The sequence below is a fragment of the Pleurodeles waltl genome, chromosome 5, assembly GCF_031143425.1.
Source record: "Pleurodeles waltl isolate 20211129_DDA chromosome 5, aPleWal1.hap1.20221129, whole genome shotgun sequence".
In the NCBI taxonomy this organism is placed as follows: Eukaryota; Metazoa; Chordata; class Amphibia; order Caudata; family Salamandridae; genus Pleurodeles; species Pleurodeles waltl.
The window spans coordinates 1740376261-1740395351 of record NC_090444.1 but is presented as its reverse complement, the minus strand read 5'-3'; the positions used below and the strand labels follow the sequence as shown (position 1 = coordinate 1740395351).

The window sequence follows — 19091 nt, the reverse complement described above, 5'->3', positions numbered from 1 at the left end:
TAGTAGTCAGGTGGAGGTTGTTCTTGTAGAGTATGGCAATGCCTCCTCCAGGCCTGCTGACTCGGTCCATGTGGATGATTTTGTAGTTGTCCAGGATGGCTGTGGTGATGTGTGGGGCAGTGGTAAGGGTGATCCAGATCTCCGTGAAGAAGTCCACGTCCGGGGCTATTGAGTTGAGGAGGTCCCAAACTTCTATTGCGTGTTTGATGAGGGAGCATGTGTTAGGTGTTGAGGTGACTGTCCGTGCTTATTGCGGGAACATGGGGTGGTCCTTGGAGGGTGTTGGAGCAGGTACGGCAAGAAAAAGATCCATGGGTGTTCCTGCGGTCTGATTGATGGCAGGCTGAGAATCTTCCCGGGTTGAGGGCACGTAGAGTGCTGTAGTCAAATAGGTGGACGGGGCGACAACCAGGGTCCGTGGCGCTGGGCGCGGTCGAGGCTCGGACAGGTGCAGACAAGCTTGCCTTTAATTTGCCTTTGGTACACCAGTGGCGCGGCCACGCTGCGGCCTCCGTGAAGAAGGGGAGGGAGGCAGGGGTCCGGTCAGCTTGGAGGCAGGAAGGTAGGAAAAGCGCTTTGCAGGGGGAGGAGTTAGGTGGGGCCACAAGGACAGCAGTGGTGTGGGGGGAGAGGGTAACAGAAGAGACAGAAAAATAAAAATGATGTAAAAGCAGAGGTAAAAGGCAGAAGTCATAAAGCAGGATTAGGGAGAAACAGAGCGAGACAGAAGATACTTACTTTGCAGATGGCCACTAGGCCACAGGGATGAGGCACATGCAGGGGCCTATTGTTGATGGTGTATTTAGTCTCACCAGTTGATAGGTGTTGCAGAATCTTGCCTGTTCACTCCTGAACTCCCTTGCAGTAACAGCTGTGTTGAATGATTGCTGGAATGTGTTTTTCAATTCTGAAACTAGATGTTTTATTTTGACAATCTTATTTAATAAAAACGTTAATGTAGTAAAATGATTTTTAGATACTCAAAGATATTTTACCATTTATTGCCTATATTACCATTGACGGTGTTAGTATTGTTCCTCTCCTCCAGTGATTTCTATGAGTGTGTTGCAGAACCAGTGACTGGCCTTGTGTCGTGCTTTACTTACTTCAAGGCTTGGCTTGGCTTGACTTGATGGCAACCTATTTTGTCATGGTATTACTGAAGTAGATGTAGATATATTTTGTGGGAATAGGGTACCACTACTGACTTGGTTCGGAGTGACATTATAAATAACTCGAGCTTCACTCTCAAAATCTGTTTGAAGTCCCTCATAATAACTTGATGAAAACATCCCCTTTCTCCCCACAGTCCTCCATCTTTATTTCTATATTCCTCATTAGTGGTGAATATATATTTGTATAGTTTCATTGGTACTGATTTGATCTCCATTGTGTGTGCCACATCTTCCAAACCTTTAAACTCATTGTTTCTTAAATGTAAATTGTAAAGCAAAATGTATATACTTTTATTGTTCACAGGTAAGGAAACCAGATATTAACACATATTTATTTTTCAGGCCTTACAATGCTCAAACTCCTCCCTTCTTTTTTTGCATTGCTGCATCTTACCGTAGAGGTATGTATGGATATTATTAACACACACCACATTCGAATACTCTCTGAATACATTTCTATTTGCACCACAAAATAAATTCAAACTCAAGTTCCTATTCCAAATGAATAGACATGTATAACAATAATAGCTGATTTCACTTAAACCTGTGTTTGCTTTTGCTTTGCAGGAAGACCCTTTGAGATATATTTTGCCTGTGTCAGGAACGGATAACTTATTAGATCCTCTATAGGAGTCACGTTGAGCAACATTTCCAGAGGGATACCATCCTGGCAGATTCTGAGTAATATAGTGTTTCCACACCCAAAATTACCAAGGCTGAAAATCATAGGTACAACCTTGCCAGGTGCAGAAACATATTTTGTAAAACCAGTGGTCACAGTAGAGCTCCAAGGTCAGGAGAGCTTTAACTGTTTGCAACATTCCTCCAGGCACAATAACCTGCACTGGCACTGGACATCCTGACCAGTAACCACAGCAACCATCAGTTGTAATCTGCTGACATTTACCAACTGCTAATCTTGCTGAAAAAGTTGCAGAAAATTAGGAGAAAATCACAATAAAGGACACATTATTTCTGGTTCCCAAAGACTACTCTGAATTCTGGACTCGTAAACTCTTAAACTTGTAAGTACGGGATTTAGGTAGTGGCATATTAGCCTGAATAAGCAATTCTAGCCCAAGTATCGTCCTCCTAAAATCCACATAGCTCATAATGAAGACCAGTGCATACAGTGGTATAAGTAAACCTCAGGGGGCCCCCTTGCAAGGGATGGTGAGGGGGCCCCTGGCAAAACCCATTCACTCAAGCTGACAAGCTGAGAGTGCCACCCTTTATCTATAGAAAACTGGGGGCCTATGGCACCGCAGGAGCTGCTGTAGTGTTTGTTACAACCCTGAGTGCATACCTCTCAAGCTTTCATTCAATAAGCAAGTAAGGGTGGGCTGTAATCTTCTCTCCTCTGCTAGAGTTCGCAGAGTTTTACTCACTCCACTCTCTGCTTGGAGCGGAGAGTTCTGGAACAACCACATGGCAGAGTTTTTTCTTGTGCATGGCTGGCCAATGATAAGTTGGTGAGCACAAGCGAGAAAATTGAGAGCTAGACCACCTCCAGGCAAAATTTCTCAATGCAGCCAGTTGCAGAATGTTGATACTGCTTGCATTTAGAAAGCTGTCTTTCACATTTAGAAAGCTGCCACTCGAGTAGGCTATCTACTGAAGAGGCAGAAAGAAGTGGCACACCACGTGGTACCATTCGTGCTGATTGTACACTGTAGGACAAGCTTCTGGCACTAGAAATCAGCATGAGCAGCGTGATGTATTGAAGTCCACTGCTCGCACAATTCCACAGAATCTTGCTGAGTTTTTAGGTAACTCCGCGGAATTCCACAGAGTGAAATTCAACGAGTTCAGCCCACCCCTATAAGTAAGTTGTCCTGACTGAAGGTTAACGTATTGGAAATTAAGAGTTAAAGGCCAAAACGTTGGCCTGATTTTATATTATTCCCTACCAGGCAATGTTTAATCCGTGCCAGTTCGTGCCAGGACTGTTTTTTCCATTCATTTTGCAAGGATGGGCAGATGATTCTAGAATCACTGTTTGCCAAAAACATTCACTTTTGAAAAGTAGTAGCAGTACAAAATATGATGATCTCAAGTATGCAATGTTATTATGTGAACCATTCTATTTCACTGGGGTTGGGTAGGGACTCTGGTAACTGAAAAAAAGATATATATATATATTCAGAGGATGATCAAACTATGCAATTGAACACATTTTGTAGTAATGCTAGCTTATGCTGAAAATTGGAGCCTGTTTATAGAGTCCCTCTTTGGTTGGGAAGTACTGGTGCTGGAATATTTTTTAGAGTAGGGGTGATGGCCTTTAAAATCATCTCAGTGAAGCCTTAAGAGTTGTGAAAAAAATCTAAATGCTGCCTGTAGAGTGAGTATATCAAATGAGCCAACCAACCAAGGGGAGAGTGGGTGGGCCTTTGATGAGTAGGCTAGTGTCTACTGAGTGCATTCTTACAAGAATATAATTAAGCATGGTTGGGAAGAGAGTGTTGCAGATATTCCTAATCAAAATCTTTGTACAGTTAAATAAGAAGAGCCCAGTACTGTGAACCAGCAACTAAGTTTAAATGTGTAAAGTGCAGCTTCTTAATCGCTTTTCACAACTTACAATGAGATGTTTTCCATAGCCTTGGAGAACCATGGCATATCAAAACAAATCAGTTGTGGTCTTTGAGTCTTCCACCTTTAGGTGAAAACAATTATACCCGAGATATAGTTTCTTCAGGTAACTATAACAGTTGAATTTCATTATTTTTTTTAGTTAGAAATATTGTTTTAACTGACATTTCCACCCAACTACAACATCACTTTAGGGTGTGTTTTTCTGTGAATTTCTAAAGCTTTTTTAAAAATTGAAAGTGAAATAATACTACCCTTCCTAACTATAATGTCACTTTTGATCTTTGTTTTTTTTTCACTGACCTTCTAGTTTTTTTTTTTTTTTTTAATTAAGTAATATTTTATTAACATACTTTACTCTGCCACCCCTGCTATAGGCTGTCCCTGGCATGGGGTTAGATGTATGCCGTGCATTCAGTCTGTTGTGGTTGGCCATCCCTATAAACCTCACCTTCGCCCTTGCACAGTGCAGGGTTGGGTGCAGAGCCTAGCCACTGTCAAGTCTGTGCTCTCAACCTCACCATGGGTGGTCAACCTCGCGGTTAGCCTTTGGCTGTGAGCTGTATGCAGTTGGGAGCAGAGCCGTCACCCAAATGTGGGCTCTTAACCTCCTACGGTTACCCACCACCATTGCTGACAAATCCCATTGTTGCGCAATGGCCAAAAGCCCCACTATATTTTTTCACGGCTGTGAATTTTCACAGGAGGCTGCACTGAGCGTCATGGTAGTACCACAGTACTGCAGCAATGTGAAAAAAAACACTGCTAATTTGACCACACAGGACCCTAGGGTCAAGGCAACTCTACTTTACTCCTTTAGTTTATTCCTTATTTTGTTTTAGTTGCAACGATACAGAGACAGGATCCACAAGTCATAATGTGGTGGCTAAAGCATTTTCTTCAGGTTGCAGCAAAACTTTTCAGCTGAGTTGAATACATAGTGCAATGTATATAAATGTATTTGTATACATATATATGTGTGTGTGTGTGTGTGTGTGTGTGTGTGTGTCTGCGTGTGGGTGTTTTTTTCTGTGTTTCTTCTTCCTGTGTCTGTGTGCCTCGCTCTTGGAGATGTTGTGTGTTGTAGGTCCAGGATGCCCATTCATACATCTTTGCAATCCATACTCCACAACTTACATTATATGGCTTTTGCAGGTAAAGTGATTTAATGATGTCTGTCTATCAGCCATCTTGCCCTTGATCATGGGGGCGATCTACAGTTCAGCTTTGTTGTTATTCATCACAGTGTTCATTGATATAAACAAAGTGCTCTCTGCTAAAGCTGCACTGAAATCCTGGTCGGTGTCTGCTGCCCTCCCCAGCTCCTCTGGCTGCTTCTGCCTCTGCCTCTGCCTCTTGCCTGGGACGAACTGAGAGTCACCTGACTCTCAGTTCGAGGCCCTCCTCCACCCAGAGGCTCGTCCCTGGGCGTCATCACTGGTGGAATAGTGGCCATCACAAGTAAGTATTTTCCTTTTCTTTTCTTCTCGCTGTTGCTCTTTCACTCTTGCATTTTCTGCTTTCCTCTTCTATCATTTGCCTTTTCTTTTCTTCTCTCTGCCTCTCTTTCACTTTTGCATTTTCTGCTTTTTTCTTCTATCAGCCTTCATTTTTCCCTAGTGCTTTTCCTTTCTCCCATCTTCCTCTGACCCCTCCCCCACGAAGCACCTTTTCTGCCCTCCCACCTCCCAGCTGACTGCTCCCAGTGTCCCCCTCTGCTTCTTAATGGCGGCCGCGAACAAGACCTGTCTGCGCTCATCCTGCCTGGACCGCGACCAGTGTCAGAAACTCTAGTGACTTTTGGTTTAGGTGCTTCCCCTCCCCCCAGCACCTTGAGACCCTCACAGGTGAGTAGCAGCGCTCTATAAGCTTTGATTGATTGATTGATGAGAAGTGATAATGGTGCCATCTTGGAAAGACATTTGAAACAACATCTTGCACTGGATATTCCTTGATTTCACTTTCTTAAATTGCACCTATATATCACTTGCCATTTCTGCCTTAATTGTTGCACAAATTGTTTAAATGTTTAACAGATTTTAGCACATTTTAAACCAAAACCATCTGTACCAAAATGCTTAGGTACTCACTCTTGCCCTCATGCCTTTCTTGAAAATGTCAGCCATCTGCTAATTTCTATCATTCTTTTGGATCATCTAGAAATGTTTCAGTATTATTTTCTTCACTGAATGTATAGCAGTTTCTACGTACATCAGGTTGCAAAGACTTTTAACACATAGACTACATATTTAGTGTTACAAGTGATCAACTTTTTGATTATTTACATTCTGGCCACATTACAAGCTTTACATCTGTTGCAGGTAAATAAACTTTCTAAGTTTCTTTGTATTTACTATCTTGTGATGTTTGCACTCCTCTTCAAATTATCTGTCACTGATTTGTCTCTCCTATAGATTATCCCGGGGACTGATTTCTTTGCCTATTATTTGATAACTCTTCGGGATAGGCAAATACTTTTATATAAGTTGTCTGATCTTATCTGAAACATCAAATCCCCTTTTTATCTCTTTTCTCTTGAAGAAGATGTCCCATTGCCTTCCCAGCTACATTCTCTCAAGCTTTTATCAAGTGTTCTCTGGTTACCCCGTTTCCCTAAATATTTTAGAATAATGTCCTGCTTCCTGAGGAAAAGAGTCTGCAATGACACAATTCGATTTAGCTCATTGGAGCTCCACAAGAGGGATGCTTAGCTTCAGCTTTTTAGGGAGCCTACTATCTGCATCTAAAGGACTGTTCCCAACTGTGGCTGGGACTTAGAAAGATTTTACTAACTTTTTGCCTGCAGAACAGCTGTGTGACCGCCCTGTCAAAATCTCTTCTGCGAAGGGCTTTGTCGGTGGGTCTCACTTCGCCACAGCACCAACTCAGCGGGCCTGATGCCTATACTTTGAGTTTTCAAAATAACGATATCTATGTTGTGTCAGTATATACAATTATTGATGCTCAAGGTATGTTAACTGCTGTCACATAGGAATCTATCCTATCAATCTAGGAATCTAACGCAGGCTAATAAAGATTTATTATGAACATTTTGATTAACTTGAATGACTTCAGCAGTGTAAGGCTCTGTTAACAGCAACAACCCCTTTGGGTAACAATGTAACGAGCTATATCCAGGTGTGGTAGTATATAGCTGATAGTTTGAAAGCAACATATTAATTTGATCACACTATAATGCATAAAGGGCAACAACAATGTTTCTAATGAATATATATTATGATTGCTTATATTTAGATTCACCTTTCTGCACTTTATGCACTGAAAGTTTGTTGTATTATTGACACTTTGGGGCTCATTACGACCCTGGCGGATGGCGGAGAAGTGGCGGTAAGACCGCCAACAGGCTGGCGGTCTTTTTTTTGGTATTATGACCATGGCGGGTGCCGCCATGGTCATCCGCCGCTTCTCCGTTCCGTCTGCCAGGGCGGAGATGACCGCTGGGCTGGAGACCAGGGTCTCCAGCCCGGCGGTCGTCACTATACCGCCGGCGGTATTTGGACCCGGCTTACCACCATGGATTTCCTGCGGTTGGAACCGCCATGAAATCCATGGCGGTAAGCACTATCAGTGCCAGGGAATTCCTTCCCTGGCACTGATAGGGGTCTCCCCCACCCCCACCCCGACTCCCTCCCCTACACCCCCCACCACCCCTGCCACCCCCAAAGGTGGCAGGACCCCCCTCCCCACCCCGACCCCAACATCACATCACTCATGCACACATGACATGCACGCAGGCACCACCAACACACATACACGCACACACACCGACATACATGCAAACATCCACACACACAGTCAGACACGCACACCCACATTCAAACATACACGCACACAACCATGCAGACATATCTACAGGCATACACGCACTCATTCCCATACTCATGACACCCCCGCAAGCATACAGGCACTCAGACATCCCCACTACATACACACACACACACACCCCCATGCACGCACACAACACCCCCCTCCCGTCACGGACGATCAACTTACCTGGTCCGACGATCCTCCGTGAGGGGACGGGAGCCATGGGGGCTGCTCCACCGACACCACACCGTCAACAGAACACCGCCACGCTGAATCACAGGACGTGATTCGGTGGGCGGTGTTCTGTTGACGTGGCGGTGGAGGTGAAGCAACCTCCACTTCCCCGCCGCCCGCCAGTATGGCTGTTGGCGGCTCTCCGTCCGAAAAAGGACGGAGAGCTGCCAACAGTCATAATACGCTGAGCGGAAAACCGCCACCACTGGCAGTCTTCCGCACGGCGGTCCCTCGGCGGTCTTGACAAAAGACTGCCGAGGTCAAAATGACCCCCTTTATGTTGATATCATGGTATCCCAAAATCAATATAGATTTGGACTCTAGAACTGATTGGTTGGATGCAACCTCTCTGTATATTACTGGGAAATCGTTAACTCTGTGATTTATACATTCATGATATGTTTGCAATAATATGTATATAATATAAATTAACCCCTTCGCTGCTAGGCCTTTTCCCCGTCAAGTGCCAAGCCTTTTTTGGGCTATTTGGGGTAGGTCGCGCTTAGGCCCTCATAACGTTTTGTCCACATAAGCTATCCACGCCAAATTTGTATCCTTTTTTTTACAACATCCTAGGGATTCTAAAGATACCCAGCATTTGTGGGTTCCCCTGGAGGAGACCAACAAACTAGCCAAAATACAGCTAAAATGTCATTGTTTTCAGAAAAATGGGAGAAAGTGCTGTAGAAGGAAGCATGTGTTTTTTCCCTGAAAATGGCATCAACAAAGGGTTTGTGGTGCTGAAATCACCATCTTCCCAGCTTTCAGGAATAGGCAGACTGAAATCAAAAAAACACATTTTTCAACACAATTTTGGCATTTTTACTATTTTTTGTGCTTTCAGCGTCCTTCCAGTTAGTGAGAAAAGAGTGCGAAACCAATGGTAGATCCTGGACAGCTAAAAATGTCTGAAAAGTAGATAACATTTTGAATTCAGCAGAGGGTCATTTGTGTAGATCCTTCAAGATTTTGCTACAGAGAGTAACAGCTGAAACAAAAAAAATATTGAAATTGAGGTAAAAAAACAGCCATTTCTGTACACGTTTTCTTCTGTAACTTTTTCCAGCTATGGCAGATTTTTCATAGCAATATACCGTTATGTCTGCTGGACACTTCTGGGCCCTGGGATGTATAGGGCTTGCAGGTTCATGAAGAACTCTAGGTACCCAGAGCCAATAAATGAGCTGCACCTTGCAATGGGTGTTCATTGTGTACCGGGAATACAGCAATTCATTTGGTGAAATATAAAGAGTGAAAAATAGGTATCAAGGAAATCTTTGTATTTCCAAAATAAGCACAAGATAACGTGCTGAGAAGCAGTGGTTATTTGCACATCTCTGATTTCCGGGGTCCCAATACTAGCATGTGAATTCCAGGACATTTATCAAATAGACTTCCTTTTTACATACTGTCTTACATTTGGAAGGAAAGAATGTAGAGAAACAGAAGGGGCAATAACACTTGTTCTTCTATTCTGTGTTCCTCCAAGTCTCTTGATAAAAATGGTACCTCACTTGTGTGGGTATACCTAGTTTCTGTGATAGGAAATGTAACATGGACACATCACATTTTTACATAGAAATCTGACATGTTTTTTGGAAAGCGCCTAGCTGTGGATTTTGACCTATAGCTCAGCCGGCACCTAGGGATACCTAGCAAACCTGTGCATTTTCGAAAACTAGATACTTAGGGGAAAGCAATATGGGGTAACTTGTGGCGCTCTCACCAGGTTCTGTTACCCAGAATCCTTTGCAAACCTCAAACCTTTACAAAAAAACTTTTTTTCCTCACATTTTGGTGATGGAAAGTTCTGGAATCTGAGAGGAGGCAGAAATGTACTTCCACCCAGCATTCCTCCAAGTCTCCCAATAAAAATAGAACCTCACTTGTGTGGGTAGGCCCAGTGTCTGCGACAGAAAATGCCCCAAAACACAATGTGGACACATGACATTTTTCCAAAGAAAACAGATTTTTTTTTGCATCGTGCCTAGCCGTGGATTTTGGCCTCTAGTTCAACCGCCACTTATGGGAAACCTACCAAACCCAGACATTTTAAAAAAAGTAGACTCCTAGGGACATCCAGAATGGGGGGACTTGTGGGGCTCTTACCATGTTCTATTACCTACAATCCTTTGCAAACCTCAGAATGTGGCAAAAAAATCACTTTTTCCTCACATTTCAGTGATGGAATCACACATTTCCTTCTACTCAGCGTCCCCCTAAGTCTCCCTATAAAAATGGTACCTCACATGTATGGGTAGGCCTAATGTCCGCAACAGGAAATGCCCCAAAACGCAACGTGGACACATCAAAATGATCACTACAAAACTACCTGTTGCAGGGGGGTCACCTGCGTTTTGGTCTAAGGTGTGGCGGTCATCTTGGGAAACGTACCAAGCTCAGATATGTTTGGAAACTAGATGCACAGTGGATTCTAGGAAGCTGAGGCTTGCATGGATCCCCCAACATTTTCTTACCCAGACTCCTCTGCAAACCTCAAATTTAGCTAATCGCATTTTCAACACTTTTCTGTGTGGAATCACCGCATCGGTACAAATTTCCAACCACCCAATGTTCCCCTCGGTCTACAAAATAATCAAGGACAGGCCTAATCTTAAAAAGACGGTCAAAATAAGGGTGATCTTGTGGGAAGGTTAAAGCATTATCAACAAAATGCAGTATCCGAAGAAGAAGCGAATACCGATTGTGAGTCATGATTGTAGGAAATATAGCCGTTGTCATCAAGGGGCTCGTAGACTAATAAGAAGTCAGTGACGGCTTCCTTATAAAATCCATCAAAAAAGACAAACTCAAGAAGTTTTTCATAACTTCCAGATTTCTGGGAATCCACTGGGTAGCTCTAGAGTGTGGCCTAAGTATGGCTCTGTGGTCCCTCAAATACTGCTCAGCATAGAAATTAGTCTGGTCAACAATCTCCTCCAAAAATACATCATCCATAAATGACTGAAAGACACTGATAGGCAAAAAGTTTTCCGTATTGATTCTACACCCCGGGAGACCAGTAAAGGTGGGCAACTCTAGCTGCTCCATGTTTAGGGCAACTCAGAGTTCAGGTCTTCCAATGGGAAACATTTCAGCCCCAGTCTGCTGCACTAATGACACATCAGTGTACTCCTCTAAAACAGGCCCTTCATCTGCACTGAGAGTGGCTTCCTCATCAGAATATTGCTCTCGGACAGAAGATTTACTGCCAGAATCTCGCACTTCCTCCTCTGCTTCAGATGCAGAGTCAGTTTCATAATCATGGTCAGAAGACAAATAAAAAAGCATACCAACAACCTGCTGAGTGGTCAACCTGCGGCGAGCCATAATCCTTTCAAAGAAAAGTAACTTGACAAATGCACCAACAACAACCAGTCCTGTCTAAGGTAAGTAATAAACAAAGTGTGGCTTTATCAAAAAGAGTTATGTACTCAAAAACTATACCACTCACTTGCCTGAAAAAGTAAGACTCACCAGCAACTACTCTGCACAGACACAACAATCACCAATGATATCCCACAAAAAAAAAAAGAAAACTAGACATAAGACAACACAAATATCACTGTGCACAAATCTAAGGACAATTTCACACACAATCCTGCATTTAGTACACCACTTACAAAAATGTGATTCATGCCTGGCAACAATACTCTTTTGGAGTAAATTGTTTTTTCTTACCTAACACATGCAACTATGAAAACTGCAGGTCAACCACTACCAAAATTGCAAGGAGTCACAGCAAAGGAAGCAAAAGCTTTGAACTAGAACAAAAAGGAGAAATAAACTGTTATAATCAGAAATACTTTTACAGTTGACAAACACCCCACCACCAAATACTTAGAAGTTTTCCCTGGTTTCTAGTTGTTTCTGCCCCCCTCAGGGGCAAATGGGCCTCAAGAAATTAGGCCAATCTTCCCTCAAGAGGGGGCAGAAATGGCCAACAGTTATGTACCGCCAAGGGGCCGGCCCCACATAAAAAAACATAAAACAAAATAACCACTAGTGCCTTTGTGGCTTCTGCCCATGGGCCTAAAACAAAATAGGCTGATTTGGCCAACAGTTGTGTGCCCACGTTGGGGGGTCGACCCATGCCCAAGGGTCGCCCCCCCCACAAAAAAATCTAAAAAAATCTCTGCCGCCTTAGTGGCTTCTGCTCCCCTTGGGGGCAGATGGGCATAAAAATAATATGCTGATCTGCCCCTGAGGGGTGCAGAAATGGCCAGCAGTCAAGTGCCCCCTTTGGGGGGGGGCGATCTTTGCCCAAGGGGCCACCCCCCACAAAAAAAACATAAAACTAAATAATCCCTGGTGTCTTCGTGGCTTCTGCCCCCTTCGGGAAAGATGGGCCTAAAAAAATAGACCAATCAGCCCCTAAGGAGGGCAGAAATGGCCATCAATAATGTCCCCCCCTGGGGAGCGACCCTTGCCCAAGGGTCCCCCTAAACAAAACACACACACACAATCCCTGGTGCCTAAGTGGTTTCTGCTCCCTTGGTGCATATGGGCATAAAAATTAGGCCGATACGCAACCATGGGGGGGGGGCAGAAATAGCCTGCAGTGCTGTGCCTTCTTTGGGGGGTGACCCTTGCCCAAGGGGCTTCCCCCACACAAAAAAACAAAAGTAAACAATCCCTGGCACCTTAGTGTCTTCTGCCCCCCTTGGGGGTAGATCGGCCTAAAAATAATAGGCGTTCTTCCTCCAAGGGGAAGCGAAAATGGGAGCGACCCTTGTACAAGGAGCCGCTTACAGCAACAAGAAACTGATGAAAAACAAATCCCAGTTGTCTAGTGGGCATTCCTGCTGCCTGATCGCAGTGCAATTGGGCAGAAGGAATACTGAAAGAGACATTGAGGGAAAGGAAAGGCCTTTCCTTTCCCTCAATGCCTCTTTCAAAGTAACTCCCGCCTGGCCGGAGGAGAAGCTTACCTCTTTCTCCTTTGTCGCGCTGGAAGCAAATGGCTTCCAGCTCATCTGGCTGCCTTTAATGATGTCAGCGAGTGGTGCACGCTGACGTCATTAGATGCCCGGGTGGGCGGTCGATGGTGGTAAGGGAAGTGCTTCCCCTTTTATCCCTGCACAGGGGAGAGGGGTGGGAGGCTCACTGGGGAAGCGGGTGCAGGAAGAGCTGGTCTGTAGCCGAGGACAAGACCAGCTCGTCCAGCGCACCCAAGGGGTTAGTAATAGCTTGATGGAAAGATATAATAAGATTGAATTAAAGGATGTTGCTATACCATTTTACATCTTCCAAAATGGAGACATGAGAAAATGTGTTTGCTGACGTGTATTTGTCTTAAAGTTTGATGGGGCACAGTTTTGTTTGAAAAAGGCAGACACCAAAATGTGTTACAAAATAAACTTGACAGTCTGAAAAAGATCCTGAGCCCTAGTGTCTTTCGTTCACCAAGACCAGTGGAGTATTTATTAATGGGAACTGCACCTGGGACCATCAAAATAACTGTGGGTGCCACGGTCTGTTGCAGTAGCGAGCAAACTGTAGATATATCTATATACCTATATTCATTAAAAAAACAAAGGTTACAGAGATGTTATAGATAGGCTTCAATTTGACATCTACAAAATCACAGAAATTCAACAGCTATAGTTATCTGAGCTAACAATAACTTGCCCCCCTTACTGCACTGCTTATGACCTCGCATATTACATCACTCTTAACATGGTTAGTGAGATCCATGATGACATCACTGATGAAATGTCAAATGACATCACTGATAACATCATCTATTGTGTGCAATTATTTGTATGGATGTGTGACTGTGTATCTGAGTGGGTGTATGAGGGAGTGAGTGGCTGAGTCAATTGCTGAATGGGAGAGTTAGTGATATGTATGGGTAAGCAAATGGTTGTGTAAGAGTTGTATTAGCTGAGTTAATGGGTGTGAGCGGCTGTACGAATGAGTGAGTGGGTGTGTGAGTGCTTCTATGAGCTAGTGTGCTGGTGTCTTAGTTATTGTAGTAGTGTATGAGTAGCTGTGTTAGTGACTGCATAGTTGAATGTGTAGTTGTACGAGTGCCAGTATCCATAAGTGAGTGGCTGTGTCAGTTGTTATATGACAGAGTTAGTGTATGTGTGAGTAGCTGCATCAGTAAGTGAAAGGATGTGTTAGTAACTGCATAAGTGAGTGAGTGAGTGGGTATGTGAGTGCATATATTGGTGATTGCGTGCATGTGTGACTGATTGTATGGGTGAGTAAGTTGGTGAGTACATGACTTTACCCCTTAATGGCTGTGTTAGTGGTTTAATGGCTGAGTGTGTCAATCAATCAATCAATCAATCAGTCAATTTTTGTAAAGCACGGCTACTCACCCATGAGGGTCTCAAGGCGCTGGGGGGAGGAGAGAGGCCTCATCTGAAGAACCACGTCTTGAGGTTCTTCCTGAAGATGGTGAGCGACGGGCTTCATCTGAGGTGAGAGGGAGGTCATTCCAGCTCTTTGCTGCTATGTAGGTGAAGGATCATCCTCCAGCAGTGGTTTTGCAGATGCAAAGGATGGTGGCCAGGGCCATCTGACCTGAGCAGAGCGGAGGGATCTGGTGGGGGTGTGGAAGGAGATGCAGTGGTTCAGGTAGGCTGGCCCTGCATTGTGGATGGCCTTGTACGTGTGGGAGAGTAGTTTGAAGGTGATTTGTTTCCCGACTGGGAGCCAGTGGCGGGTCCTCCGGTGTTGGGACATGTGTTCTCAGTTTGGGAGGTCCAGGATGAGTCTGGCGGCTGCGTTCGGGATGAGTTGTAGTTTTTTGCTGTTTCTAGTTGAGGTGCCGGTGTAGAGAACATTGCTGTATTCAAGCATCCTTGTGACTAAGGCATGGGTGGCTGTCCTGCGACAGTCTGCTGGAATCCATCTGAAGATCTTCTGAAGTTTGCGGAGTGTGTGCCAGCAGCATGAGGCGACTGAGTTTACCTGGCCGGTCATGGATAGGGAGGAATCGAGGATGATGCCTAGAGTGCTGGGGTACTCAGTCGGTGGAGGGGATTGCTGAAGGATGTGGGCTACCAGGAGTCGTCCCAGGCTCAGGTGGTGTTTCTGAAAATGATGAGCTCAGTCTTGTTGAAGGTGAGCTTGAGGCAGCTTTCTCTCGTCCAGGTGGCGATAGCTTCCTTTCCTGAGTGAAAGTTCCTTTTGGATGTGTCCGGGTCTTCGGTGAGGGAAATGATGAGTTCTGTGTCATCGGCATATGACACGATGTTCATAATGTAGCTTCTGATGATGGCTGCAAGAGGGGCTATGTATACGATGAACAGTGTGGGACTCAGTTAGGATCCTTGGGGGGCTCTGCAGTTGACTCCTGTGGGTCTGGATGTGTAGGTTGGGAGTCTGACCCTCTAAATCCTCCCAGAGAGGAAGGAGTGGATCCATTCCAGGGCTCTTCTGCGGATTCCTATCTCATGGAGTCTGGTTTGTAGAGTGCTTTGGGAGACAATGAGGAAGGCTACAGAGAGGTCAAGGAGTATGAGCACTGCAGTGTGGCTGCCGTCTAGGAGTAATCGGATGTCGTCGGTGGCTGCCAGGAGGGCTGTCTCCATGCTGTAGTTGCTGCAAAAGCCGGACTGGGAGCTGTCCAGGGAATTGTGGCCTCAACGAAATTCCGTAGTTGTGAGTTGATTGATTTCTTCAGTACATTTGCGGGGTAGCAGCAAGATGGGCCAGAAATCCTTTAGTTCTGATGGATCAGTCGAAGGTTTCTTCAGGAGGGGGTGTATTTCGGCGTGTTTCCAGTCCTCGGGGAAGGTGCCAGTGTTGATGGAGCAGTTGTTTGTGTTCCAGAGCTCAGGGGCAATGAATGCACTGGCTCTGATGTATATGTGGTGTGGGCAGGGGTTCGTGGGGGCTCTGGAGTGGGTGCTATTCATGATGATGACTGTTTCCTCCATGGTGAGCATGGACCAGCTTTGGATGGTCTAGGTGGGTTCGGGGGTGGTGTCAATCAAAGGTTCCGGTGCCAGGATTTTCCAGGAGGATCTTGTGGTGGAAAAAGGTGGCAAGTTTGTCCCAGGGGTCCTGTGACTGGGGGATGCTGGTGGCTCCGGAGGGGAGATCTGTGAACTTGTTGATGACTGAGAAGAGTTCCTTAGAGGTGTATGTTGAGGAGTTGATGCGCTCCTGGAGTGCGTCCTTCCTTGCGTTCTTGATTTTTCAGCAGTGGGAGGCGGTTGCGGCCCTGAAGGAGGCAAGGTCTTAGCTGGTTTGACTGTCCCTCCATTTTTTCTCTAAAGGTCTGTGGGTACACTTTGATTCTTGGAGTTCGGTGGTGAACTACCTGCTTTCTTAGGTAGGAGTTTGATGAGTGTGTAAGTGTGTAAGTGGTTTTATGGGTGAGCGAGTGAGTGAGTGGGTTTGTGAGTGGTTGTGTGGGTTTGTTCGTGGGTATGTGAGTGGCTGTATTGGTGTCTGAATGCGTGTGTGAATGGTTATAAGGGTCTGTGAGTGGATGCGTGAGTAGCTGTATAAGTGTGTGAATAGCCGAGTAAGTGCTGCATGGTTGAACAAGTAGTTGTGTTGGTGTGTGTGTGTGTGTGTGTGGTTCTGTGTCAGTAGATTTAAGGGTCTGTGAATGAGTAGGTGAGTAGTTGTGTGTGTGTTTGTGGATGTACAAGAGTTGGTATGGGTGTATGAGTGGGTGTGTCAGTGGTTTTCTGGATGATGTAATCAGTGATGTAATTTGAGATGTCATCAGTGATGTCACTGACCATATCATGAGTGATGTAATATGTGAGGTCATAAGCAGTGCATTACGGGGAGCAAGTTATATTTAGCTCAGGTAATTATAGCTGTTGAATTTCTATGGTTTTCTATGTGCCAAATTGATGCCTAACTATAACGTCTCTGTAACCTTTGTTTTTTTCACTGAATTTCTATTATTTTTTTAATGCCAAATATTTACATTAGTAAATGTTAATCCAAACACAACCATGCATGACCTAAGGCCCTGCTCCCAAACCATGCTACTCTGCACCCTATATTATCATACAGACCTGCTTTCAGTGATCTGTACATTGCATTGCCCCAGGTGACAAAGAGGATAACCTAGGAGTGCTTAGTTTTTTTTTCAGTTCACTTCTCCTTATGATAACTGGTCCCGGTCAGTTTAACTCTTCAACTGCAACTCTCTCTCCAAAATAAAGTTTGCAGCGAAATCGCATATGGGAGGGAACAGTAGGCTAGCCTATGCTAAATGGATGGCCCTCTCTCCTACATGGTGGATCAACTAATGCCACCCTTTCATTACTGGCATCTGGCTTCATGCAGAAATTACAGCTGTTTCTCTACTATCAATAGTAATGTAATGGTATTTTTTTGAAGAAATTTAGGAGTTGTACTCCATACGTGAACCTTCCCGAACGGTACGTGACTTCAGCTTGATTTAGAAGTTCATAGAATACATATATATAGAAGTTATTAAAATTGAGTTTAAAATAAAAGGTTTATAAGTGTACAGAAATACATAAAAATATTATAATTGTGTCTTTACTTGTTTTTTGGGAGTCATGACGTCATTGCGACACTGCTGACATGCATTTCCGGAATTGCGCAGGGTACGCAACTCTTACATTTTTAAAAATAAGTTAAAAACATACACACAACTTTAATGTCCATTTGAACGAAAGAGGTTTACTACCACATGAATAAAAATGTCTTTCCCTAACATTTAAATAGTTCTTACAGAGTCACTTTCTGTCGTGGTAGAGCCGCAGCAACGTTGCACAATTTTTTTTCAGTTCCTGTGGGTGAAAAAAAGGTGAATGCAATGAAGGTTACCTGCATTCTATGTCAAAAGGTATTGTCATGAGGAAGTGACAAAAAAGTTCATGTGGTACATCCCGTATATACAAACATTTGTGTACCATCCACCTCACTCCACCCATCTTGTTAGAGCGGAGATGCAGAGGCTGCAAACTAAACAAGGTGCTTTAAGTGCAGCTGGTGAAAGTTAGACTTAGACTAAAAGTAAAGTTAGACTTTTGGTCTAAGTTCAGACTTTTGGTGTAAACTTAGACTTGTGAATCAGGCCCAGCATTGGTGAGTGAGTATCTCCATTAGTCTCTGTATTGGTGAGAATGCCTGAGTGATTGTGTATGTGACTGAATGGGTGCATGAGTAGCTGTATGGTTAAGTGATAGGCTGCATGAGTGGTTGTGTGGGTGAATAATAGGATGCATGACTGGCTGTATGGGTGAGTGACTGGGGACATGAGTGACTGTATGGATGAGATACTAGGTGCATGAGTGGTTCTATGGATGACTGATTCAGTGCATGAGTGCTTGTATGGGTGAGTGGGTGGGTGGGTGCATCAGTGTGTGTATTAGTAGCTGCATGAGTTAGTGCCTGGGTACGTAAGTGATTGTATGGATGAGTGATAGGGTGCTTGAGTGGTTGTATAAGTGAGTGAATGGGTGCATGATTGACAGTTTGTGTGAGTTAGTGGGTGGGTGAGTGACTGTATGGGTGTGTGAGTGGTTGTATGGGTGAGTGATATGGTATGTGAGTGGCTGTATGGGTGAGTGAGAAGGTGCATGAATGATTGCATGGATGAGTGATAGAGTGTATAAGTGGGTCTATGGGTGAGTGAGTGTGTGCATTAGTGGGTATATGGATGAGTAAAAGAGTGTGTGAGTGGTTGTATGAATGAGTGAGTGCATGAGTGGCTGTATGGGTGAGTGAGTAGTAGAATGAGTACAAGCATGGATGAGTTATAGTGTGCGAGAGTAGCTCTATGGTGAGTTAGTGGGTGTGACAGTAGCTGTATGGGTGAGTAAGTGGATATATGGGTCAGTGAGTGCATGAGAGTGCATTGGTGAGTGGGTGCATAAGAGGCTGTTTGGGTGAGTGATAGGGCGCATGAGTAGTTTGATGGGTGAGTGAGTGGGTGCATAAGTGGGTGTATGGATATCTCAGCGTATGAGTGTCTGGAGGGCTGAGTGACTGGGTGTATGAGTAGCTGTCGGGGTCATTGTTAGTGTGTCTGAGTATCCACATAAATGAGTGACTGGTTGGAAGAGTGGTTGCATGGGTGAGTAAGGTAATGCATGGTTGGTTGTTTGGGTGAGTTACTGGATGCATGAGTAGATGTATAGGTGAGTGATAGGCTGTGTGAGTAGCTGTATGGGTGAGTGAGTGGGTGCATGAGTGGCTGTATGACTATAGGAGGCTTGCTCTCTACAAAGTGAACAAAAGTGATGAGCACTGTGAGTCCAAGCAATTCCACCTTGGTATCCAGAGGCAAAAATAGGCAACCCA

The 19091-nt window shown here is 44.5% G+C and overlaps 1 protein-coding gene across 5 annotated transcripts in view; it reads left to right on the top strand.

Moving 5' to 3' along the window:
* The window catches only part of LOC138297429 (cysteine-rich venom protein-like), a 260633-nt gene that overhangs the window by 66479 nt on the left and 175063 nt on the right, over window positions 1–19091 (top strand). For all 5 annotated transcript variants that reach the window (XM_069236793.1, XM_069236790.1, XM_069236791.1 and 2 more), the window contains exon 2: window positions 1518–1576. In XM_069236793.1, the coding sequence (XP_069092894.1) occupies window positions 1518–1576 (59 nt within the window). The remainder of the gene's footprint in view (window positions 1–1517; window positions 1577–19091) is intronic.